The sequence below is a fragment of the Hyperolius riggenbachi genome, chromosome 9 (genome assembly GCF_040937935.1).
Source record: "Hyperolius riggenbachi isolate aHypRig1 chromosome 9, aHypRig1.pri, whole genome shotgun sequence".
Lineage (NCBI taxonomy): Eukaryota > Metazoa > Chordata > Amphibia > Anura > Hyperoliidae > Hyperolius > Hyperolius riggenbachi.
The window spans coordinates 23,344,667-23,372,004 of record NC_090654.1 but is presented as its reverse complement, the minus strand read 5'-3'; the positions used below and the strand labels follow the sequence as shown (position 1 = coordinate 23,372,004).

General features: G+C 46.5%; 1 protein-coding gene across 4 annotated transcripts in view; it reads right to left on the bottom strand.

Annotated features, from left to right (window-relative positions):
- Window positions 1–236: 236 nt before the first annotated feature.
- LOC137532033 (probable endonuclease 4) overlaps window positions 237–27,338 on the bottom strand; it is a 64,453-nt gene continuing 37,351 nt past the window's right edge. For all 4 annotated transcript variants that reach the window (XM_068252127.1, XM_068252130.1, XM_068252129.1 and 1 more), the window contains 2 exons: window positions 11,553–11,682; window positions 237–824 (listed from right to left, as the gene is read on the bottom strand). In XM_068252127.1, the coding sequence (XP_068108228.1) occupies window positions 728–824; window positions 11,553–11,682 (227 nt within the window). In that variant the 3' untranslated portion in view covers window positions 237–727. The remainder of the gene's footprint in view (window positions 825–11,552; window positions 11,683–27,338) is intronic.

Genomic DNA, 27,338 nt, shown 5'->3' with positions numbered 1-27,338 from the left:
ATCTTTTTTCGCATTCCTGCCCGCAATAGGTCCTGCCAGCAATAGCGAGACGATATTGCGGGCGGGAATGTGAAGACAGGCATGCGTTGCCTGGGGCGCACCGGCGCAGTTGCCATCGACTTACAAGTCGGTGGTAACGAAACTGGCTGGCGGCGGGGGAATGGAGGATATTGGAGGACCGGTGCGGGCACAGGACGGCTGCAAGGGGCTGGCAGGAGCCCCAGGTAAGTGAAACACTTTATTTTAATGCAATCTTGTTCCGCTTTAAATGTTCTGCTCATCAGCTAGAGCACCATTAAGGTGCATGCCCAAATCCAATTTTGATTGGCCAACCACTGACCAATTTTAGCCCTTCCACGCAGTATGAGGCCCAACAGACTTTGAATATTAGTATCAGACTGTGTAGGTAAGCTCTCGTACCACATGGAGGTGCTAAAATTGGTCAATCAAAATTGGATGTGCGGTATGGAGTCTCCTTTTCGATGCAACCTTTGAAATCCCAGAATGAATAGCGAGACCTGCTTGTACTGACCAATAGGGATGTTCGTTACAGATCACCCAATCAGAGTAACCGGGATGGGCAGGATGGTGATCACATGTCTCTCTGAAATGGAACGGGGCTCCTGATTGGCTCTTCAGTGTCTGTCACACAAAGAAAAAATATATCCCAAATAGAACTTCCATTCGGCGTCCAAGGCCGACAGATTTGTAGATCGTGGCGTGGCTTTCAGAGGGCGATGGTGGAGGCTTTCTTTGCGTTGCGCTTTTTGCCCCCGCTCTCCGCACACAGAGAATACAGGAGCTCAATTTCATCAAATTCAGCACTGCAAAGACAAGAAAACATTAACAGTTCTTTGGTTCACACAATCTGTACTTAAAGTGGACCTGAACTCTTGCACAGGACAGAAGGAAAACACAGAGAAATGCACCCTGTATGTGTTTAGAGAGTTAAGGTCCGTACACACGGCGGACTGCAGGAAACGACGGGTCCGTCGTCACCTCCTGCTGGGCGTTTTCAGCAGACAGTCCGGCGTGTGTACAGTCTGTCGGCAGACTGATACGGCTGTTTCTGTGGGATCCGTCGGGCGGATCGCTCAGAAACAGCGGTATCAGTCTGCAGACAGACTGTACACACTCTGGACTGTCGCTGGAACGCCCGCCCAGCGGGAGGTGACGACGGACCCGTCGTTTCCTGCAGTCCGCCGTGTGTACGGACCTTTAAGCCTAATTCCTACTCATCTGTGTCTAATCACAAGTGGTAAATTGATCTCTCAGCTGTCTGCCTCTGCAGAGCAGCTAATTGATAAACACAGGATGTTAACAATATGCCTGCTTCCATTAAAGAAAGAAGTAGACACACTGCACATTTATTGCAGGTTTTGTATCAGCTGTAACAAAGAAATGTTTTTCTTTAAAGGTTATTATGCTGTTGCTTAAAGGGACCCCGAGGAGTAAAAATAAATTGAAATCACTACTTACCTGGGGCTTTCTCCAGCCCACCATAGGTAGGGAGGTCCCCCGGCGTCCTCCTGGCTGCTCTCCCGGCCTCGCTGCCGCATACAGCACCGGCGACACCCGGGTTGGGTGTCGGGCTGCCGCTTCCTTATCTCTGACGCTGCGGGTCATCACGGCGGCTGAAATGACAGTACTGCCCATGTGCGGTTTTAATGCGGCAGCGGGATCGGGAGAGGAGCCAGGACGCCGGGGGACCTCCCGACCTACGGTGGGCTGGAGAAAGCCCCAAGTAAGTAACGATTTAATTTATTTTTACTCCTCTGGGTCCCTTTAAAGAGGAACTCCGATGAAAATAATGTAATAAAAAAAGTAAACCATTTATACATAATTATTGTAAAAATGAAGCAGTCAGTGTTTGCCCATTGTAAAATATTTTAAATCCCTGATTTACATTCTGACATTTATCACATGGTGACATTTTTACTGTTGGCAGGTGATGTAGCTGCTGCATGCTTTTTTGGCAGTTGGAGACAGCTGTAAGCAGCTATTTCCCACAATGCAACAAGGTTCACAGACAGGAAACTGCCAAGAGTACCACGGTACTCAGAATTTCTTTGTGGGAGGGGTTTCACCACAATATCAGTCATGCAGCGCCCCCTGATGGTCTGTTTGTGAAAAGGAATAGATTTCTCATGTAAAAGGGGGTATCAGCTACTGATTGAAATAAAGTTCAATTCTTGGTCGGAGTTTCTCTTTAAGTTCAGGTCCGGTTTAATAACTGGTATCAAGACAAAGTAGGCGGGAATCTCAGTAAAGCAACAAGGACACATAAGGAGGTGCGGGGACCTGCCAGCGGATAGGCGAGCTGGCAGTACTTATCGTGGGACACTTGGGGGGTGAACCGTCCGGGATCTGTCAGTTGTGCTGTTACCACCACCCACAGAGAGATTTTCCAACAAGGCCAATCAATCCCTTTGACTGATTAGGGACAGAAATTAATCAAAACAATCAATCTTTGCCAGATTCGATCATTAGGCCCCATACACACTACAGCGTTTTGCCGCGATTTCAGCAAAACGCTCAAACGCTAGCACTTTTTAAAAGCGCTAACGTAATGAAACCCTATGGGCCCGGTCTTACTTGGGCGATTTGCCCAAGTAAATGCCCAAAAACGTGAAATGCAAACGCGTCGCCTGCACCATTTTCAGGCGATTTACCGGCGATCGCGTTTCAGTGCTATAGAAGCGCTAAACAAATCGCGCCAAAATCGCTGCATTGTTCAGTGATTTTTCCATGTGAATTTGCGGAAAAATCACTCCTGCAAAACGCCAGAAAAAATCTCCGGCGTTTTGCGTTTCTAAGTGTGAATGGGGCCCTAGGATATCTATGCCAAAAATAACGCATGGGCCCCCTAAAGGTACCCATACTTCTAGTGATTGTAGTGGCTGATGCACCAAGAGACAGATCCTTCTCCAATCGAATCTGAGAGAGATCTGTTGGCCGACATAAACCGCAGGCGGATTCCTGCATGATTTCAGCATGACATTTTGCAGGAATACACCTTGAGACGCCACAGCGCCCCCAGCTGGTGTTTACATGGTTATACTTTACCTGTAGCACCCGCTAGTGTCCGCCGTACTTTCACATTTGCTCCCCACATGGTTTCCAGCATTATGGTATGTTGGGCGGGTGTATGGCATCACACATGCGCCCCATGTGCTAAGTGCAGCAGTCAACAGCCGGCTGTGTGACAGGTAAAGTATAACCGGGGAGGAGGGTGCTACATGGCTGGATGGTGTAATGGTTAAGGGCTCTGCCTCTGACACAGGAGACCAGGGTTCAAATCTCGGCTCTGTCTGTTCAGTAAGCCAGCGCCTATTCAGTAGGAGACCTTAGGCAAGTCTCCCTAACACAGCTACTGCCTATAGAGCATGCCCTAGTGGCTGCAGCTCTGGCGCTTTGAGTCCACCAGGAGAAAAGCGTGATATAAATGTTATTTGTCTTTTGTCTTGTACATAAAACATTAGGGAAGGACAGTGGGCAGGGGGTTCCATCACATTCCTCGTTCGCGATTATCACACACCATTGCCACTGCGCACCCAAATGAACACGTCGGCCCAGGACTTTCCAGCATGTCCGATACATGCGACCAATTTTGACTCGAGATTGGTTGCATCCTGGGCATGCTTTTGTCAGAACAAATTTTCATCCGATTCAATTCTAGTTATTGAATCGGATGGTCGATCGGCCACCAAGTTGAGTAATCTGTGGGCACCTTAAAGAGAACCCGAGGTGTGTTTAAAGAATGTTATCTGCATACAGAGGCTGGATCTGCCTATCCAGCCCAGCCTCTGTTACTATCCCAAACCCCATTAAGGTCCCCCTGCACTCTGCAATCCCTCATAAATCACAGCCGTGCTGTGAGGCTCTGTTTACATCTGTAGTGTCAGTCTCAGCTGCTCTCCCGCCTCCTGCAGAGCTCCGGTCCCTGCCCCCGTCCCTTCCCTCCAATCAGCAGGGAGGGAAGGGATGCAGGCGGGGACCGGAGTTCTGCAGGAGGCGGGGAGAGCAGCAGACTGACACTATAGAGATAAACACAGCCAGCTCTGACAAGCTGTTTGTCAGCAGCGTGGCTGTGATTTATGGAGGGATTGCAGAGTGCAGGGGGACCTTAGGGGGGTTTGGGATAGCAACAGAGGCTGGGCTGTATAGGCAGATCCAGCCTCTGTATGCAGATAACATTCTTCAAACCCACCTCGGGTTCTCTTTAAAGAGACTCTGTAACAACAAAAACCTCCCCTGGGGGGTACTCACCTCGGGTGGGGGAAGCCTCCGGATCCTAATGAGGCTTCCCACGTCGTCCTCTGTCGACACGGGGGTCTCGCTGCAGCCCTCCGAACAGCCGGCGACAGAGCCGACTGTAGCTTCAATATTTACCTTTGCTGGCTCCAGCGGGGGCGCTGTGGCTGCTTTCGGCACGGAAATAGACGGAAATACCCGATCTCCGTCGGGTCCGCTCTACTGCGCAGGCACCGGAAACTTGCGCCTGCGCAGTAGAGCAGACCCGACGGCGATTGGGTATTTCCGCCTACTTTGGAGCCGACAGCCGTCAGAGCGCCTGCGCAGGAGCCAGGAAGGTAAATATTACGTCACCGCTGCACGGAGGGCTGCAGCGAGACCCCTGACGGATGGAGGACGGCGTGGGAAGCCTCATTAGGATCCGGAGGCTTCCCCCACCCGAGGTGAGTACCACCCAGGGGACGTTTTGTCGTTACAGTTCCTCTTTAAAGAGAACCTGAACTGAAAATAAAAAGTCAAAATAACCATACACAGGTCATACTTCCCTCCTGTGTAGTCTACTCCTCAATCTCTTTCTCCTCTCCCCCGTCCCATTTGTCCACTGATCGATGGAATTCGCTGTCTTCCATTTTAAAAATGGCCATTACCCCATAACAGCTTCCTGGTCAGCACACTGTTAAACTGTACCATCACCCACTTGAGCCATAGAAAAAACATGGACATTACCTTGCACATTCAGTTGTAACTGACAGCAACTGGTATATTTCAGTTCTGACAAAATCTTGTCAGAACTGGAAGGGATCACTGTAAGAAGAAAATGGTGAGCTTCTGTGAGCAACTGATGGTGAGGTTAGTATGTAATATTCATTTGCCGCTACGTCATGTGTTTATTTTAAATCATTTTCCTCGCTTCAGGTTCCCTTTAAGAGGTCCTTATGTCTGCTCAGTCCAGCCAATCGCTATTCACTCCAGAAATGTCTACCCAGACATATATGTATATTTATTTTTTAATTACTATTAATTTATTTAGAGAGAGATTATGAATTATTCGCCGCTGTGCATTTTCTTAAAGTAACTTGTTAAAATTTTTTTTAAAAAAAATGGAAAAAAACAAAAAGACCACGAAGCGTACATCACGACTTGCAATTAAAATCATACCCCCAACACATCGATCGTGCGATATACATTCATTACAAGCAGCTTACCGTCATTTTAATTAGTGAGAAAATCTCAAACAGTCCTACTTGTCTGAAAACCTACCGTGTATTGCATAAACTTTGAAGGGGTTAACAATTAGCACAGCATCGCCATAACAACCTGATACTTAACATGTTGTGCTTCTAATTATTATTAGAACCCTCAGCCTCATTTGCATGCAGCCCCCTCCCACGATATTTTTGCTAATGAGTATATAGCATCATGTCAGACTGGATCTACTGGTGCGGAGATCAGAGGTTCAGTTCCCCTGCTGAGAGTGCGGATCAGACCAGGGGGTCATCATACAAGATAAATGTACATATGTGTGCGGCTATCTGCAGGACAGTCATATCCTCAAGCACAGTGCGGAGATAACAGGCAACTACCGCTCAGAGGAGGACATCTCCGCATAGGGACCAGCAACGCACAGCACACAGAACAGACTCTCTCCTGAAATTACAGCAAACCTGAAGAGAAAATAAACTTATGAAATAATGATTTGTGTAGTACAGCTAGGAAATAGAACATTAGTAGCAAAGATATGAGTCTCATATTGTTTTCCAGTACAGGAAGAGTTTAAAAACATCAGTTATCTACGCAATAGAGCTTCACTGATTTCTCTAACGTTCAAAGATGCTCTGTCTTCTGAAGCTTATTACCTCAAGTGTCAAACACTATATTTTGTTTTGATTTTTTCTGCAGAGGAAAGTTCAAAAGTTCATTAGCCTGCTGAGCTTTTCAACCCACTGGGTTGAATTCAGTCGTGTTTTCTGAAGCACTTAAAATGTACCTGAGATGGGGTACTATAAAGAAAATATACATGCCTGGGGCTTCCTCTAGCCCCCTCCAGCCTGATTGCTCCCACCCCGTCCTCTTCTGATTGCCCATTCGCCCGCAACTGGCCCAGACAAATCCTCCAGTCGGGGCCAGCTGGTGCATGCAGTCCGAACAGGCGTGCTCCCTGTCTCGCTCCTGTCGGCGGGACCGTTCTGCCCCTAGTGGGCACCAGTGCGAACACAACCTCTGCATCTCCTATTGCTATGCCACTGGCTGTAGAGCACATACTGTATTTATTTATTTTTTTAACTTAAAGGGACACTTACAGTAAGTCAAACAAAAAAAAATGAGTTTTACTCACCTGGGGCTTCCAATAGCCCGCTGCAGCTGTCCGGTGCCCTCGCCATCTCCCTCCGATCCTCCTGGCCCCGCCGGCAGCCACTTCCTGTTTCGGTGACAGGAGCTGACAGGCTGGGGACGCGAGTGATTCTTCGCGTTCCTAACCACAATAGCGCCATCTATGCTGCTATAGCATATATCATATACCATATAGCAGCATAGAGGGTGCTAATGTGTCTGGGAATGCGAAGAATCACTCGCGTCCCCAGCCTGTCAGCTCCTGTCACCGAAACAGGAAGTGGCTGCTGGCGGGGCCAGGAGGATCGGAGGGAGACAGCGAGGGCACCGGACAGCTGCAGGGGGCTATTGGAAGCCCTAGGTGAGTAAAACTCATTTTTTTTGTTTGACTTAAGTGTCCCTTTACAGGGAGCCTTAACCGTAAAAAAAAAAAAGAAAAAAGTTTAACTTACCTGTGGCTTCTACCAGCCCCTTGCAGCCGCCCTGTGCCCGCGCTGTCACCGAGGGATTCTCTAGTCCTCCGCAGCGGCCCTCTTTCGGGCGAGGAACTCGGCGAGTTGACGGCTCCAGTATATGCGCGGCCATGTGTGTCCTCGATCACATTCCCTTTGCTGGGAGCATTTCGTGCATGCGCAGTAGAGATTACCCTGTACTGCGCATGCACAAAGCGCTCCCATACACTGAAGCACGATCAGGAGATGCACGCATCCAGCTGTGGGGGACCGGAGGATTACTTTGTCCCGGCGCGGACACTGGGTGACTGCAGAGGGCTGGTAGAAACCCCAGGCGGTAAGATGAATTTTTATTTATTTATTTATTTATTTATTTTTACATTATTAATTTTATTTAGGCCCTTTGTAAAATGTTTCCTCTCCCTGATATTCATCACAGAAAGCGACATGTTTAGTCTTGTCAGGAATGCATAAGAATAAATGCACTAAAAACCAAACGCATACCAGTACTTTAAAGAGAACCCGAGGCGGGGTTCTCACAACAAACTCCCCATACAGAGGTTGGCTCTGCCTATCGAGCCCAGCCTCTGTTGCTAATCAGATCCCCCCTAAATCCCCCCTGCACTCAGCCAGACCCCATAAATTACAGCCGCGCTGTGCGGCTGTGTTTACCTTCCGAACGTCAGTCTCGGTGCTCCCCGCCCGTGTCCCTTCCCTCCAATCAGCGTGGAGGGAAGGGACGTGGGCGGAGACCGGAGCGATACAGGAGGCGGGGGAGAGCGGAGACTGACGTTCGGAAGGTAAACACAGCCGCACAGCGCGGCTGTAATTTATGGGGTCTGGCTGAGTGCAGGGGGGATTTATGGGGGATCTGATTAGCAACAGAGGCTGGGCTCGATAGGCAGAGCCAGCCTCTGTATGGGGAGTTTGTTGTGAGAACCCCGCCTCGGGTTCTCTTTAAGGTTTACTTTAAAGTACTGGTATGCGTTTGGGTTTTAGTGCATTTATTCTTATGCATTCCTGACAAGACTAAACGTGTCACTACCTGTGATGAATATCAGAGTAAATCAGGGAGAGGAAACATTTTACAAAGGGCCTAAATAAAATAAATAATGTAAAAAAAAAAAAAAAAAAGAGCAATTTTATTAATTACATTATTTTCACTACAGATTCTCTTTAAAGCGGTCCTGAACTCAGAACTTCCTCTCTGCTCTAAAAGATAAGCAACAGCATAATAATATGTACAGAAAAACATTTGTTACAGCTGATTCAAATCCTGCAATAAATCTGCAGTGTGTCTACTTCCTGCTTTCATGGAAGCAGACATAGGGTTAACATCCTGTGTTTACAAATTAGCTGCTCTGCTGAGATTCCTGAGCTGTGAGATCAAATGACAGTTGTGATTAGTCAAAGATGAGGGGGGGATTACACAGGCTAAACTCCCTAAATACATACAGGCTGCATTTCTCTACGTTTTCCTTCTGCCCAGTGCAAGAGTTCAGGTCCCCTTTAAGAAGACGCAGATGGAGATACAGTTCGGTGCTGCGGGATTTATAGGGGAGGTTCCTGTATCATCCCAGCGTGGCAGGCTCTATATGTCTTGTTACACAATAGCATAATGGGTAATTGGCTTCATTAAGACATGATGTGCGGACGCACTGCGGTCACCATAGGTCGGCTGGATTAGCCTTGATGTTCAGTTTTTGAAGTGTTCCTTAACCTTTTTTTGACACCTTTTGCCGACACTTTTGAGTTTCTCTTTATATCTATGTTCATCCTGTTTCTTTTATCTTTATTATACGATTGGCCGGTGATTCGAGACAGCAGCTGTATGCTGGGCAGCTATTGGCAGGACGTGACCTGAACCAAAAGATGCTAGAATCTTTAATTAGCAGAAGCGTGCACATGTGGACACCGGCAGGATCCAGGAGGTGGGTTTATAAAGCATTGATACAAGAGGCAGAGTAGAGATGGACTCGCCATGGGCGGGGGCGGGGGGGGGGGGTGGGAAGGTAGCCACCCAGATGCTAGAGACTACATATCGTGTAAGGTGGATGTACATACAGGGAGTCTCGAACAAACAACCCATCAATCTTGTTGCATTTAGTTGCACACCCCCTTTTAGTGTGTAAATGCAGAGTATAGTGCAGCAGAAGCTGTGCTCTCACCTCTCCACTGGAATCCAGTGCTATGCTTCTGCCTGTCCACTCACCACTCGCCCTAGTGCCCAGCATCTCATACTGCATGAAGCATGAACACGTGACATGAGGAGAGTGAGGCGCCGACACTAAAGGGAGCAGGAGACAAGTAGGATGGTCGCACAGGCACAGCGCTGGACTGGCAGGGAGGAGAGAGCACAGTTTTTGCTGCGCTTCACTCTGCATTTATACACTGGACTGGGGAAGGGAGGGCAGAAGGAGGGACAGAAGGATTAATCCAGGGGCATGGCACCCCCCAGGACTAATGGCACTCTAGGCAATGACCTGGAATGCTTTTGGCTAAAAACGAAGACAATCGGCTTCTGTGACAATGTGCAGCACCGGCTGTGATTGGCAGAGCGCCCGTCCTGGTTGGCCGCTCTGGAGTCTCATGAGCTGCTTACAAATGTGATCAGCTGCCGCTCCCGGGACAGAGGTGAGCGATTCAACTTCCTGCAGCGGAGGCAGGGGTCAGCTTGCCTGGAAGAAGACTGCGCGTGTGTGTGTGTGTGTGCGCATGTGTGTGTGCATGTAACGCCTTTCGCAGTTCCGCTGGTCATTACTGCATATTGTTCAGACCTTAAGACGCAGTGGACCAGATTTATCAAAGCATTAATTTCTTCTTAAACAGTTCTAACCAGATGGGGAACTGTTCTGCATGATCATAAGAAAATTCTTAAATCCTACTTAAAGAGAACCCGAGGTGGCATAATATAATCCTAATAGGACCCAAAGGTATGTCGTGTGCACAATGATACGCCTCTGGCTCACTGTACCGCCACTGACAGCCCCCCCCCTGCGCCGTGCTGCACCCCCTTAAAAGATCCCCAGGCTAGCGACAATCTGCTTGACGCTTGACGGGAGCCTGGAATCCAGGCAGAGATGCTACCAGGGTGACTGACAGCATGTATTCCCAGCATTATAGAACTGTGCTGTTCCACCCACCCACCTGCAAAGCAGGATCATCCACCAGGCAACCTAAGCAGGTGCCTGGGGCATAGTGGGTCGTAAGGGGCCCACCTGCCACCTTCTTTGACCTCTCTCCACTTTAGCTTACCAAAAGGACAACCACTAGGCCCTATTACATCTTAATGGGACCCTGAGCACCAATTAACAATGAAATTGGGACTTACCTGGGGCTTCCTCCAGCCCACCGTAGGCCACAAGGTCCCCCGGCATCCTCCTGGCTCCTCTCCCAGTCCCGATTGGCGGCTCCGTTACTGGATGACTTCGGCTTGAAGTCATCAGAGCTGCTTCCCCAGTTGACTATATGCGTAATCACGGCGGCCGGCTACGCGTCATGTCGGCCGATGTGAGAGTCCTGCGCATGCGCGGTTTATTATTAGAGAACCACGCATGCGCAGGACTCTCACACTGGTCGGTGTGATGATGTGTAGCCGGCCGCCGTGATTACGCAGGAAGTCCCAGGTAAAGTCCCAATTTCATTTTTCAATTAGTGCTCAGGCATAGCTCCCAACTGTCTCTCTTTCGGAGGGACAGTCCCTCTTTGGGCGCCCTGTCCCTCTTTCCCCCTCATTTGTCTCTCTTTCAGCACTTTGTCCCTCTTTCTATGTAACTATATATATTTATCTACTAAAAAAATGTGTTTAATTGACTTTTTTTTTATTCCCATTCTTTAAATTGATATATTACTAATTTTAAAATGTTACTATGAAGGGAAATGAACCAGGATATATAGGACCATTGTGGTTTGAATTATAAAAACAACATATTTTTCTTATAAATCTTTATGGTATGCATGACTAGGGGTGTGCTGGGGGCGTGATTAGGGGTGTGGCTTAAGTGTCCCTCTTTCTCATCTCAAAAACTTGTGAGGTATGTGCTCAGGGTCCCTTGTATCCATCTTTGGAGAAGCCAAGATTTCCAGTTTGCAAGCCAGTTAAATGCAATGTGTACGCAGCTCAGTGTTGGGCCAATCAAAATGAGGATTCGGAAGTGACTGAAGTGAAAACTTCTGCACAGCAAAGAGGGCCTGTATGCTTTCTTTTCATTGAAGGGCATCCACAGCTATAATTACTAGGTAATTCCCGGTGGTGTTGATCCAGGGATTTATCTGAATGCTATTTGGAGTCGGTAAGGAATTTTTCCCTTTTGAGGCCAATTGGCCTTTCCCTGGATCAACTGGGATATGTGAATATGTGCGGGTTCAGGATGGAGGGTTTTTTTTCTGGTTGACCTTGATGGACAGATGTGTTTTTACAACCAAACTATGTAATTATGTAGCAGCCGGACCCACGGCATCATGGCCGCCTCTGTTTCCCACTCATATCAGGCTACCGAGAACAAACCCACTAACTTGTAAGGCGTCTCCAGGATCATCGGAATGTCGTTGAACCGCGGCTCGTTCATCACTTGTCTGAATCCCGTCACCCCAATGTGACCTCGCCCAATGTTCTCATGACGGTCCAGCCGGCAGCCAACTTTACCTGGGAAGAGATTCAAATTAGATGAAGTTAGAAGAGATTTTTTTCCTTCCTTAATCAGAGTTTAAGACATTTAATGCAGACTTTGCTGTGAGGAAAAAAAGATCACAGCTTCTGAAGAGGAGTCACATGACCCTGCTGAGGAGTCACATGACCCTGCTGAGGAGTCACATGACCCTGCTGAGGAGTCACATGACCCTGCTGAGGAGTCACATGACCCTGCTGAGGAGTCACATGACCCTGCTGAGGAGTCACATGACCCTGCTGAGGAGTCACATGAGCTGCTGCCCAACCACTGGAAATACCGAGGGAGGAGGCTGGAGGAAGCCCCAGGTATGTATGAATTTTTACTTTGGATTAATCTCAGGTTTCCTTTAAAGGACCACGATCGCAAAAAAAGTAGGCAGTTAAAATCTGACAGGTTTGGGGCCAGTCCATCTCCTTATGGGGGATTCTCAGGGTTTTCTTTGTTTTTAACAGCATTTCCTGAACAGCAGTTTAACTGCCACAATAGTAAGATACCAGTCAACCTCCCAACTCACTTGCACACTAATGTGTCAGTTAGACTTAGCAACTGCTATTCAGGAAATGTTTTTGACAACAACAAAAACCAGAGATTCCCTCATGAAAAGATGGACTGGCTCAGTCGGTTCTGTCAGATTTTAACTGCCTACTTTTTTCACGATAGTGGCCCTTTACAAAGGAACTGTAACCAAGGATTGAACTTCATCCCAATCAGTAGCGGATACCCCCTTTCCCATGAGAAATCTTTACTTTTTCTCAAATAGATCATCAGGGTGTCTGTATGGCTGATATTGTGGTGAAACCCCTCCCACAGTGTGATGTCATGACCCTGGTCCTGACCATTTCCTGTCTGTGAACCTCATTGCATTGTGGGAAATAACAGCTTTTTCCAACTACCAGGGAAGCATCATCTCCCTCTGTGCATAGAACTCTCAGTAAGGAATATTCCGTACAGATCACCTGGCAGGACTAAAGAGGTCACCATGTGATACATGTCAGAATGTAAATCAGGGAGAGGAAAGATTTTACAATGGACAAACACTGACTAAATCATCTATAAATTAATATTGTTAAAAAAAAAAAAAAAAAACTATTGTATTCATTATGTTGTTTTCACTACAGTTCCTCTTTAAAATGCAAAGTATGATTGGTTATTAATTTCTCAAAAGATAAGACAGATACTACTAATATTATAAATGGAAACGTTTGGATGTTTGTTACTCGATCGTGCAAAAATGGCTGGTCGGATTTGAATGAAATTTGGCACACACATAGTACATTACCTGGAACAACATGTAGGATACTTTTTATCCCCATAACCAAAAAGTGGGCAGACACAAATACAAATTTCCCTCGGAAAATATAAACTGCAGCCATACTCACACTGTTAATGGCAGGGTTCTCAAACTTTGCCCAGATGGTCACTGGGTGACTGGGTTTCAAATTCAGAAAAGTGGGTGGAGCCTACAAAAGCCAATCAAAATGTACCTATTGATTTTCAAGGGGAATATTGCATTGCTGCCATTCTTGTACTATTAACCACCCTGGCGTTCTATTAAGATCGCCAGGGCGGCTGCGGGAGGTTTTTTTTAAATTAAATAAAAACTATTTCATGCAGCCAACTGAAAGTTGGCTGCATGAAAGTCCACTAGAGGGCGCTCCGGAGGCGTTCTTCTGATCGCCTCCGGCGGCCAAAAGTAACACGGAAGGCCGCAATGAGCGGCCTTCCGTGTTTTGCTTACTTCATCGCCATGGCGACGAGCGGAGTGACGTCATGGACGTCAGCCGCCTCCGATCCAGCCCTTAGCGCTGGCCGGAACTATTTGTTCCGGCTGCGCAGGGCTCAGGCGGCTGGGGGGACCCTCTTTCGCCGCTGCTCGCGGCGGATCGCCGCAGAGCGGCGGCGATCAGGCAGCACACGCGGCTGGCAAAGTGCCGGCTGCGTGTGCTGCACTTTATTTGAACAAAATCGGCCCAGCAGGGCCTGAGCGGCACCCTCTGGCGGTACTGGACGAGCTGAGCTCGTCCATACCGCTAAGGTGGTTAATGGCACAGGCCTCAAACCTTGTACAGTTGGTCATTGGGTCACTGGGGTTCAAATTTTGAAAGTGGAGCCACAGCCACTCAGATTTGTTTCATTTCAATGCAAATTATTGATGCCAAAGACCGCAAAGCTCACAAGCGCAGTCATTGAGAAAATATGTTAGGGTTAGAAAAACTGGGTGCGGCCAACACCAGCCAGATACATACCCGGGCAACCAGCTATAATATAAGAAAAATATAAAAGCCCACACACGGATACATTTTTCTGGACAAGAAAAGGGCCTTTCACATCAAATGTTGCAGAGTGCACATTGTGCGGCGTATGGTCTGAGTACGGACAGCTTGTTCTCCCCACCTCCACCCTTCAAACTCTGCAGCAATGCTGCAAAATGCTGCGAGCACCCGTACGTCTATTTGCAAAAGCCAGCCTCTGGATAGGATGCTGAGCACATGCACTCATGAACTTATATGGTCAACCATGGCAAGGCCTGTTCTGAGGGATGCCTGTGCTGTTAAACCGCTCTATGGTCTTGGCCACCACGCTGCAGCTCAGTTTCAGGGTGTTGGCAATCTCCTTCAGAATCAGAATCGATTTTATATGACCAAATAAATTTGCACTTACAAGGAATTTGACTTGGCAGTTGCTTAAAGAAAACCTGAAATGAAAATTAAAAGTCAAAATAAACATACACAAGTCATCCTAACCTCCTGTGTAGTCTACTCCTCAATCTATTTTTCCTCTGTTGCGTCCTGCTTGTCCACTGTGATCAATGGAATTCTCCGTCCTCCATTTTGAAAATGGCCATTACCCCCTAACAGCTTCCTGGTCAGCACACTGTTAAACTGTAACATCGCCCACTTGAGCCATAGGGAAACATGGACACATCAGTTATCCTCTCAGCTATAACTGACATCAACTGATTTATAACTGACAGCATCTGATATATTTCAGTTCTGACAAAATGTTGTCAGAACTGGAAGGGATCATTGCCAGAAGAAAATGGTGAGCTTCTGAGTGGAACTGATGGCAAGGTAACTATGTAATGTTCATTTGAAGTTACCTCATGTGTTTAATTTTAAATAATTTTATTCAGTACAGACAAAAATAATACAAGGGCAGACAGTGCTTTTTTTTATTATTATATAAAGATCCTCAGAGAGCTCTCTGCCATGAGGAGCCATGCTGAGCTTCCAATGTCCAGTATGAGAGAGTGTGAGAGCGATAACACCAAATGTAACTCACCTCCTGCTCCCCAGTCACACCTGAGACCTTGTAACACTAACCAGTCACATGACCCCAGGGAGGGAAAATGTCTGATTGGGCAGAATTCTTCTATAAGCTCCTCAGAGAGATCTCTGCCATGAGGAGCCATGCTTAGCTTCCAGTGACCAGTATGAGAGAGTGTGAGAGTGATAACACCAAATGTAACACACCTCCTGCTCCCCAGTCACACCTGAGACCTTGTAACACTAACCAGTCACATGACCCCAGGGAGGGAAATGTCTGATTGGGCAGAATCCTTCTTTCCCTATGCTTCCATGTCATCACACATGGGTAGATGCCCCGCCCACTCTACCCCACAGGATCTTAATTAGTATAAAAGTTCAACAGTGCTGGCCCCCCCCAGTCTTTTTTTTGTCCTCGACTTTTCTCACCTCACAGGATCGACGTGAGTAGGGCAAGATTTGCCTGATAGTTTTTTTTCTTTTTTCCCCCCTTTTTCTCCCCCCTACCTAATTGTTGTTTTTCTACCTCTCCCGTTACAACTATAAATTAGTTGGGGAGTCCCCCCACTCTGCTGGTACTCAGGGGGTTAGGGGGTCGCATCCTATACATAAGGTTTAAATAACCTGTTATTTGCGCCCCCTCGGATGGCATGGGCCGGATCAGTGGTCAGCCCTGGACGCTTTTAGAAAATGCTAAATGCATTGCACCCGCTGGGGGATCCGCTCTCACCTTTTTCTCCCCTATTGCATCCGGGGGTTGCCCGTGTCCCTACGCCAGTCTCCCTCCCTTGGCCTCTCTGGTCTCTCCGGACTTCCGCGCATCCCCGGGCCAGCGTGCGCTCCACGCGTCCACCACTTCCGCGTTCCAGGGTCTCTGCTCGGATTGGGCGCGCGCTGGGCCGGAAGTGGGCGGGGCGGAGATCTCGGCGCATCAAGGATTTAAACTCTGTGGCGGCGTCCGCTCACTGCTATGCTCTGTATTAGCAGGACGCCGCCATGGAGGGAGATTCTCAGCAGCCAGATCGGCAGGAGCGCACGATGCAGCCGGGGACATCCTCTAGAGAAAACCTTGGGACTAATAGGAGTGAGTAGAACGGCAGGTTATCCTGGGAACGTGGGGTAACTTTAGGATACCTCCTTACCTGTTTTTTCTGTTTCTTCCTTGCAGCTGTTTTAGCTGGCACTATGGATCCTCCAGCTCTTCCAGCAGACCAGCAAAGGGCTCTAAGGTAGGGGGGGGTGGGGGTGAGAAGGTAGGTTCTTAAGCCCTAAAAAGAGGTGGAATAAACACTGATAGTAATTATCTCTTCAGTCCTAGAAAACACCACAAGAAAAAGTCCAGATCCAAATCTAAGACAAGAGGATCTGGAGCATCTACTGAAGATAGAGAAAGGAGTAGGTCTCCGCTCAGAAGCCACCCGTACAGACGCTGCTGGGCATGTGACAAGGAGACTATGCCAGACAAGAATGTATGCAGGTCCTGCTTTGCGGACATGGCAAGACAATCGTCACAGACTCCTATGGATGTGTCACAGATGATAAAGGACGCCGTTCAGGAGTCAATGAAGGAGTATGTAGCCTCACTCCCTTCTCAAGCAGTACCACTTACGGAACAGGCTACACCAGCTAGCGAATCAGAAGAAATTGCTGGGGGTTTCGACTTCGCTCTAGTACAGCCCTACCTACAGGCGGTACGCGAGGCAATTGAATGGGAGAGTTCAGACGACGAACAACCTTCTACTAGCTCTAGAAGACACAAGGAGTATTACTCTCATCTCAAGAAGAAAACAACCTCATTTCCTATGATGGACGAAATTGCGGACATTATTAAAGAGGAATGGGAGAAGCTAGACAAGAAGCCACCCCTGAACAACCGTATGACAAAATTATATCCCATGAAGCCTAAGAATACAAAATCTCTGGATAATCCACCAACAGTTGATGCTTCCGTCACTAGATTGGCAAAGCACATTACGCTACCAAGGGACAACGTGGCATCATTCAAGGACGTAATGGAAAAGAAGATGGACTCTGAACTGAAGAAAATATATACCTTAGCAGGGAGCGCCACGAAACCAGCGGTAGCATTAACCTCAGTGGCAAGAGCTATCAGAGCCTGGACTATAAATATAGAGGAGGCAGTTCGGGCCGACGCTGACAAGGAAGCTATTATAAAGGCGTTAGACGACTTCAACCTAACAGCGGATTACGTGGGCGAGGCAGCCGTAGATATTATCAGATGCACAGCTAGAACTATGGCATCGTCAGTGGTAGCTAAAAGAGCCCTATGGCTAAAATCCTGGTCAGCAGATCAATCGTCGCGTCAAGAGTGGTGTAAGATACCGTACGACGGAGATAATCTGTTTGGTAAAGAGCTGGATAGTGCTATACAGAGGGTAACAGGGGGGAAGTCCGGACTATTACCCCAGGACAGAAAGCCAAGCAGAAGACCTAATTTCCAAACCAATAGATTCCAGCAATCTAGACTCCGTACCGCCAGATCATATAGACCGGGCAGAGAATTTAAGAAGAACTGGCAGAGCAGTCATGCTAATCTCCAAAGAATAACACGCCAGAAAACAACTACATCGACCCCAAACCAACAAAAGTCTTTTTGACAGCAAATCCATCCAAGTATGCCCGGTAGGGGGAAGATTAAAGGAGTTCGGGCATGTTTGGATGAAAGAAATAGACAATCCGTGGGTTACAAGGACGATATCACGGGGTCATCGCTGGACCTTTGCGAAGAAACCTCCCAAAACACACTTTGTTACCACAAGGATTCCAAGAAACAAGGACAAGACAAAAGTACTTATGGATTATATAATTACTCTCCTGGACAAGAGAGCGATAATACCAGTACCAGACGATCAGAGAGGGAAGGGGGTGTACTCCCCACTCTTTTTTGTGCTGAAAAAAACGGGAGACCTGAGACCCGTCCTCGATCTACGCTACTTGAACAAACATATAAAAGTCAAAAGATTCAAGATGGAGACTCTACACTCGATTATCCAAGCAGTAAGGCGATCAGACTGGATGCTATCTGCGGACCTCGAGGACGCCTATTTGCACGTCCCCATCCACTCGAGGTTCCAGAGGTTTCTAAGATTTGCAGTAGGTCCGAGTCACTACCAGTTCACATGCTTGCCTTTTGGAATCTGCACGGCACCACGGACTTTCACCAAAATCCTACTTTCCTTAGTGGCCCTATTAAGAACAAAAGGCCTACGTCTATTCCATTATCTGGACGACCTGCTACTTCTAGCGTCAGACAAAGAGACCCTAATTACTCAGAGAAGAACTCTTCTAGATTCCCTCAGTCACTTCGGATGGAGAATAAATATGGACAAGAGCCAACTGGAACCAACTCAGTCTATGATTTTCCTGGGGGCCCTATTTCAGACGAATCACAACCTAGTGAGTCTTCCTCCAGCGAAAATGACGTTACTGATACAGAGGATAAATCAAGTAATTTCGGTGGACACACTCCGTGCAAGACAATGTGTCAGTCTGTTGGGTTCGATGACATCGACGGTTCAGGTAGTGAGATGGGCACACTGGCACGTGAGGCCATTCCAATGGGGATTCCTGGCCCAATGGAACAAGGAGAGTTGGAATCAGGTGATATATATGACGGCTCTAATGAGGAACAGTCTCTTATGGTGGACGAAGACCGACAACCTGTCCAAGGGACACATGATCGAAGTTATGAACTCGATCACCATTACGACAGATGCCAGCCTTCGAGGGTGGGGAGCACACTGCAACACACTGACAGCACAGGGTCTATGGAAGAATGCAGATCAGCATACCCAGTCGAACATCCTAGAAATAAGAGCAGTATACCAGGCCCTACTAGGTTTTTCTCATTTGACGAAGAACAAGACTGTAGTCCTGCAAATAGACAACAACACGGCTGTCTCCTATATACGGAGGCAGGGGGGAACAAAGAGCTTATCACTTCTTCAAGAGACGGCAATAATCTTTCAGTACGCAGAACAGCATCTCTGGGACATAACAGCTATATATATACCGGGGAAAGAGAACATATTGGCGGACTACTTAAGCAGACACACGTTGAGCAACAACGAGTGGAGCCTGTCTACGGAAGTATACCAATGGGTTTGCAAGCATCTGGGCAGACCCCAACTGGACCTCATGGCGACCCCAGAAAACTCCAAATGCAAACACTTTTACTCCAGGAGGCATTGTGTACAAGCCCTAGCAGTAGATGCACTGACGGCAGACTGGAGCTTTACAACAGCGTACGTCTTCCCCCCGATTCCGCTGATACAACGCTTACTACTGAGACTCTACAAGGAGGACGTGACAATAATAGCAGTAATCCCATACTGGCCGAATCGGCCGTGGTTCCCCCTCCTGTGGGACATGAGGTTACAGTCACCACTTCCTCTCCCATGCAGCAGAGATCTTCTTTCACAGGGAACAGCCCTCCATCCGAATCCCAAGAGGTTGAGTCTCATGGCCTGGCGATTGAGGGGAGGAGGCTGGAGCTGGCAGGATGCTCACAGGAAGTGATTAAAACTATCCTAAGCGCCAGGAAACCCACTACGAACTCCACCTACCAGAGAGTTTGGAACAGGTTCCTTCAACTGTCACAAGAGCTTCAATTTCCACCTACAGAACCAGAACCGCATCATATCCTAGAGTTCATGCAGAGAGGTCTCAATATGGAGTTGGGGTACCACACACTGAAGGTCCACATCTCGGCGCTATCAGCATTGACCGGAAAGCAGTGGGCCATCCATCCGTTGATTAAACAGTTCCTGAAGGGTGTATTAAGGATAAGACCCCCTAAGAAGGCTACTTTTCCAAAATGGGACTTACCATTAGTCCTCGAAGCCTTAACTAAACAACCGTTTTACCCAATACGAGAAAACTCACTATGGAACATAACGTTAAGAACTGTTTTCCTAGTGGCATTGGCCTCAGCCAGGAGGGTGTCAGAGCTACAGGCCTTAGGATGCATGGAACCATACCTGACATTCTTCCCTGACAGAGTACTACTGAGACCAATTCAGGAGTTTATTCCGAAAGTTACATCCACATATCACCTCAATCAGGACTGGACTCTGCCAACATTCATGCAGGAAGAAGGAGAAGAAGTTCACCCACTGGATGTAGGCCAAGCGCTTAAAGGTTACTTAGAACTAACCTCAGATATAAGGAAAACTGAGAGACTATGGGTAATTCCAGCGGGGTATAGAAAGGGTCAGCCGGCCTCGGCAAGAACGATAGCCACCTGGATCGTTAAAACAATTCAGATGGCCTACAAGTCGAGAGGGTTAGACCCCCCTCAACAATTAAATGCTCACTCCACACGAAGTATGTCGACCTCATGGGCAGCTTTAAATAAGGTGCCGGCAGAAAAAGTGTGTCAGGCGGCAAATTGGTCATCAATTAGCACCTTTATGCGCCATTATAGAGTTGACCTGTCTTCACAGTCTACCTTAATGTTTGGAAAAGCTGTACTGGATGATTCACAATATAATAATTAAAGATTGTATTTTGTTTAAGCATCATATCTAGAGTCCCTCCCTTCTTTTTCCTAGTTAGATCCCATGTGTGATGACATGGAAGCATAGGGAAAACGGAAAATTGTTACTTACCTATCGGTAATTTTCCTTTCCCGATGCTTACATGTCATCACACTGGTCCCTCCCTTCCTGTGAGTTTCGATAAGTCGAGGCTTACGGAGACTGGGGGGGGCCAGCACTGTTGAACTTTTATACTAATTAAGATCCTGTGGGGTAGAGTGGGCGGGGCATCTACCCATGTGTGATGACATGTAAGCATCGGGAAAGGAAAATTACCGATAGGTAAGTAACAATTTTCCGTTATAAGATCCTCAGAGAGATCTCTGCCATGAGGAGCCATGCTGAGCTTCCAATGTCCAGTATGAGAGAGTGTGAGAGCGATAACACCAAATGTAACTCACCTCCTGCTCCCCAGTCACACCTGAGACCTTGTAACACTAACCAGTCACATGACCTGGGGAGGGAAATGTCTAATTGGGCAGAATTCTTCTATAAGCTCCTCAGAGAGATCTCTGCCATGAGGAGCCATGCTGAGCTTCCAGTGACCAGTATGAAAGAGAGTGTGAGAGTGATAACACCAAATGTAACACACCTCCTGCTCCCCAGTCACACCTGAAACCTTGTAACACTAACCAGTCACATGACCCCAGGGAGGGAGAGTGTATGATTGGGCAGAATTTTGACATTCTTCACTTAAGCTACTTACACACCAAGACGTTCCGTTTTAGGGGACGTTATGGTCGCATAATGTACCCCTAACACAATGCGTGGTGGTGTTGAAGTTGGACGTCAGATTGAGCTGCGTTATGCAGCTCTCAAAGCAGCCGCTCCAGGTTAGTGATAGGAAGTCCGGATCTTTTTAAGGATTCGGATCATTGAAAAGATCCGGATCTTTGAACCGAATATTTGAATCATTTTACTAGGGAAGCAGACTGGGTGAAACTAGCAGGACAGGACTTTCCCTGCACTGTACATTCGGTATGTTCCTGTTTCTCCCAGACTGACATCCACTGTGAACCGAATCTTTCATTGTGATGATCCGGATGATTCGACTCACAAAAAAGATCCGGATCAAATGAACGATTCGTTCATGATCCGGACAACACTACAGTCCTACCAGGAGTCTCTGCAGTGCAGTGAATATTAATTAGCCATGTGGCTGGCTGAGGAGGAGGAGGAGGAGGGACCTCCTCCTCCAACATTACTGAGCATGTGCAAACAGTCTAACGCTGCTTAGCCCAGTATAACGTACAGCATGCAGCACTTTGTTTAAACGTGCTGCGTTACTATATAACGCAACGTGGGCACTGTGAACAGCACATTGATTTTACAGTGCTGCGAGTTAGGCTGCATTACTGGCTGCTGTAACGTGGGACTTTAACGTCCCACTGTGAAACCTGCCTTAGGGCATTTCACAGTTTTTCTGAGTGCCGGCGATTTAAAAAAAAAAAAAAAAAAAAAGCCCTGAAATCGCTTGTGCAATGAATCCTTATGGGATAGTTCATAACAGCGCTCTTCGTCTGCTTTTCCGCTCAGCAAAGCGATGCCTGTACCATGTTTAGGGCGTTTTGGCTACAATGGAAGGTATAGGAAAATCGCAAAAATGCTCACAAAATCACTTTGTCCGGCGATTGCGTTCACACTTTTAAGAATAAATACATTGTATTTATTCTTTTCTGGGTCAAAGAGTTCACTTCCTGACTTGCTCCAGGAAGTGAAAAAACAAATCCTTCTGCAAAACCTCTTTGAAAAGTGCTGTACACAATATCGTAGCGTGCAGTGGAGCGCCAGGAGGGGAGGAAAAAAAAATCACGCACAAAATCGCAAAACGCTCAGCGCCTCAGCGATTGCGATTTTAGAGGTGAACAAAGCCTTAGAGATGCACTCACTTTTGTTGTCAGCGGTTCAGATAGTAATGGCTGTGTGTGGAGTTATTTTGATGGGAAGGCCAACTTACACTGCTATACAAGCTGTACACTGACTGCTTTACATTGTATCACAGCGTCATATCTGCAGTGTTGTCCCATGAGAAGATATACAATATTACACTGCTATACAAGCTGTACACTGACTGCTTTACATTGTATCACAGCGTCATATCTGCAGTGTTGTCCCATGAGAAGATATACAATATTACACTGTTATACAAGCTGCACACTGACTGCTTTACATTGTATCACAGCGTCATATCTGCAGTGCTGTCCCATGAGAAGATATCATACAATATTACACTGTTATACAAGCTGCACACTGACTGCTTTACATTGTATCACAGCGTCATATCTGCAGTGCTGTCCCATGAGAAGATATCATACAATATTACACGGTTATACAAGCTGTACACTGACTGCATTACATTGTATCACAGTGTCATATCTGCAGTGCTGTCCTATGAGAAGATATCATACAATATTTACACTGTTATACAAGCTGTACACTGACTGCTTTACATTGTATCACAGCGTCATATCTGCAGTGCTGTCCTATGAGAAGATATCATACAATATTACACTGCTATACAAGCTGTACACTGACTACATTACATTGTATCACAGCGTCATATCTGCAGTGTTGTCCCATGACAAGATATCATACAATATTTACACTGTTATACAAGCTGTACACTGACTGCTTTACATTGTATCACAGCGTCACATCTGCAGTGCTGTCCCATGAGAAGATATCATACAATATTTACACTGTTATACAAGCTGCACACTGACTGCATTACATTGTATCACAGCGTCATATCTGCAGTGCTGTCCCATGACAAGATGATATACAATATTACACTGTTATACAAGCTGTACACTGACTGCTTTACATTGTATCACAGCGTCACATCTGCAGTGCTGTCCCATGAGAAGATATCATACAATATTACACTGTTATACAAGCTGTACACTGACTGCATTACATTGTATCACAGTGTCATATCTGCAGTGTTGTCCCATGAGAAGATATCATACAATATTTACACTGTTATACAAGCTGTACACTGACAGCTTTACATTGTATCACAGCGTCATATCTGCAGTGTTGTCCCATGAGAAGATATCATACAATATTACACTGTTATACAAGCTGTACACTGACTGCATTACATTGTATCACAGCGTCATATCTGCAGTGTTGTCCCATGAGAAGATATCATACAATATTTACACTGTTATACAAGCTGTACACTGACTGCTTTACATTGTATTACAGCGTCATATCTGCAGTGTTGTCCCATGAGAAGATATCATACAATATTACACTGTTATACAAGCTGTACACTGACTGCATTACATTGTATCACAGCGTCATATCTGCAGTGTTGTCCCATGAGAAGATATCATACAATATTTACACTGTTATACAAGCTGTACACTGACTGCATTACATTGTATCACAGCGTCACATCTGCAGTGTTGTCCCATGAGAAGATATCATACAATATTTACACTGTTATACAAGCTGTACACTGACTACTTTACATTGTATCACAGCGTCATATCTGCAGTGTTGTCCCATGAGAAGATATCATACAATATTTACACTGTTATACAAGCTGTACACTGACTGCTTTACATTGTATCACAGCGTCATATCTGCAGTGTTGTCCCATGAGAAGATATCATACAATATTTACACTGTTATACAAGCTGTACACTGACTGCTTTACATTGTATCACAGCGTCACATCTGCAGTGCTGTCCCATGAGAAGATATCATACAACATTACACTGTTATACAAGCTGTACACTGACTGCTTTACATTGTATCACAGCGTCACATCTGCAGTGTTGTCCCATGAGAAGATATCATATAATATTACACTGTTATACAAGCTGTACACTGACTGCTGTACATTGTATCACATCTTCAGTGTTGTCACATGAGAAGATATCATACATTACACTGTTATACAAGCTGTACACTGACTGCTTTACATTGTATCACAGCCTCATAACTTCAGTGTTGTCACATGAAAAGTTATGATAAAATATTTACAAAAATGTGAGAGGTGTACTGACTTTTGTGAGATACTGTATATATAATATGTGCTGAATAAACGAAATGCGCTCTCAGGATAATTGTCTGCAGTCGACAAAATGTCCCGTCTCACAGCACAAAAGATACAAACTACTAGGTACTGTGCAGCCAATGGCAATCACATTCTTCTCTGCCTCTGAATACCCTGATGTAACTGTGTCACGGACAAACATAATCAATAATAAAAACAAAACTACAGAATTCATGGTGTGTGTGTTCTGCTGCCCCCTGCTGGTGACTTAGAGGAAGTGCAGGCGAGATGACTAACGTGCACCTGGACGTCGTGATGTTCCAATAGGGCAGCCTGTTCCCTTACCACACAGAATAGACTTCTGTCAGATGTCAGAGAGAGATCTCTGACTATACACAGAGTCACTGCTCTGATCCATGGAGGAACGGATGGGAACCTATGAACACGAAGACCAATTTCATATCAGAAGTCCAAAGCAAAATGTGAAATATGAAATGTGTGTTCGACATCAATTGACTAAGCAATACCGTATTCGATAATGCAGAAAACAGCTGATTCAACCGATCACCTTCCCACGTTACAATTCACTAAACCTTGTACCACACTGAAAAGTAAAATTACCAACTAGTGAGGTAAATGACCAACTTGTGTGATAAATACCTCGTGAAATTGCAATTCACACAGATTAACGTATTCGGTAAATCAAGCAAAAGTGTTTGGTATTTATCTCCAGCTCTGACCAGCTGGTAACTCACACTCTCCATGCGGTAACAGACAGATGTAGCAGACAGCCAATAGGAGGAGCCAGGCAGCCCTGCTTCTCACCCAATTTGATCCGATACTCTGGAGGGCGGGACTTCAGGACTGCTGAGCAGGCGAAGGAGACATTTCAGAAGGCTTTTCTGTAGCCTTTTAGATGTGAATCAGTGAGGGAGATTTATTAACTCATTACCAACAGTTTTTTCTTCTTAATCTGTTCTAACCAGCAGGGAAAACAGTTCTGCATGATAAGAACCTTATTAAATCCTAGGTAATAGTGGCAATTTAGCATGAATTTCTAGAGCTGCACTACAGTTAAGAAAAGTGCAAATCCATCCCTAAACTGGTGCAGATTAAGAAGTGCTTGATAGCAGTTCTACAGATGTAGAACTGCAGGTTAGACATGATTTCAGAGTGCAGGCTAGACATGATTTGTATGGTGCTCCTCCCCCCTGCTGAATTCCTCCTCAGAGCCTGCTGCTATCAATACAGCAGGTGTGTGTGGTTACCTCAGCAACAGCAATTTCCCTCACACACTGCACTGCCTGATGCTGGGTACACACGATGAGATTTCCCGTTCGATTCCCGGGATCGAACAGATCGATTCGATTATTTCAAACATGTTCGATTGGATTTCGATCGTTTTTTTCATGATAGGTATGCAAAATCGACGGAAAAAAACGATCGAAATCCAATCGAACAGGTTTGAAATAATCGAATCGATCCGCAAATCGAACGGGAAATCTCATCGTGTGTACCCAGCATGAGAGACCTTCCTAACTCCTTCTATTCCTAATGCTGGGTACACACGATGAGATTTCCCGCTCGATTCCCGGGATCGAACGGATCGATTCGATTATTTCAAACATGTTCGATTGGATTTCGATCGTTTTTTCATGATAGGTATGCAAAATCGACGGAAAAAAACGATCGAAATCCAATTGAACATGTTTGAAATAATCGAATCGATCCGCAAATCGAGCGGGAAATCTCATCGTGTGTACCCAGCATAACTTAATATAAGAAGGAATCTGCGCTATTTAGTGATTTCTTAGGCTGTCTGAGACCGTTCTGCACGGATTTCTAAAAACCTACTAATATTTTGTCTCAGTCTTGATAAATGTCCCTCACAGCTTCCTGCTCCACAGCTGGTAAGTGAGAATTACTGAGCAGGGCTTAGTGAATTGAAGCATGCTTTTCTGGTATATTACCGAACGTCTACCACATGCGGGAAATCTTAATGAATTTGTAAAATACCGAATGCTGTATTTCATCGACCTAAATTTTACCGCACTGTCCTTAGTGAATTGAGGCCTATGGGCCTGATTCATCAAGCTGCACTGCAGTAATGCTCGCTATGCATGCCTTACATAGCAGCGTTCGCTGCCATGTAAGGAGCGTGCCTTCCCTTAGTTACGTGCATTGCTTCCTTAGCAACACACGTAACTTTCAATGTGGGCGGTGCTGTCATAGTAGCGGCTGTTAGTGAAGGATTGCGGTGACGATACTTCACAGCCACGCCCACATTGAAAGTTATGCGTGTTGCTAAGGAAGGCAAACAACAAAACAACAAACACAGAACATTAATATCGCGCTTTTCTCCTGGCGGACTCAAAGCGCCAGAGCTGCAGCCACTAGGGCACACTCTATAGGCAGTAGCAGTGTTAGGGAGACTTGCCTAAGGTCTCCTACTGAATAGGTGCTGGCTTACTGAACCGGCAGAGCCGAGATTCGAACCCTGGTCTCCTGTGTCAGAGGCAGAGCCCCTAACCATTACACCATTCAGGCACTCTCCTTACATGGCAGCGGTTGTGTTGCTATGTAAGGCGTGCACAGCGAGCACTACTGCAGCTCAGCTTGATGAGTCAGGCCCATTGTCTGATTACTAGGGATAGCAGTGAGTAACTGCGAACTGGCATGCATGATCCCTGCCAGAGGGAGGCAGTAATGCGCTCTGTGACCCGGGCGTAATCCTGCAGAGTTTGCAGTATCTGTGAGTATGGACTCTGTACATGGGCTTCAGCTTTAGCTTGGCTGGG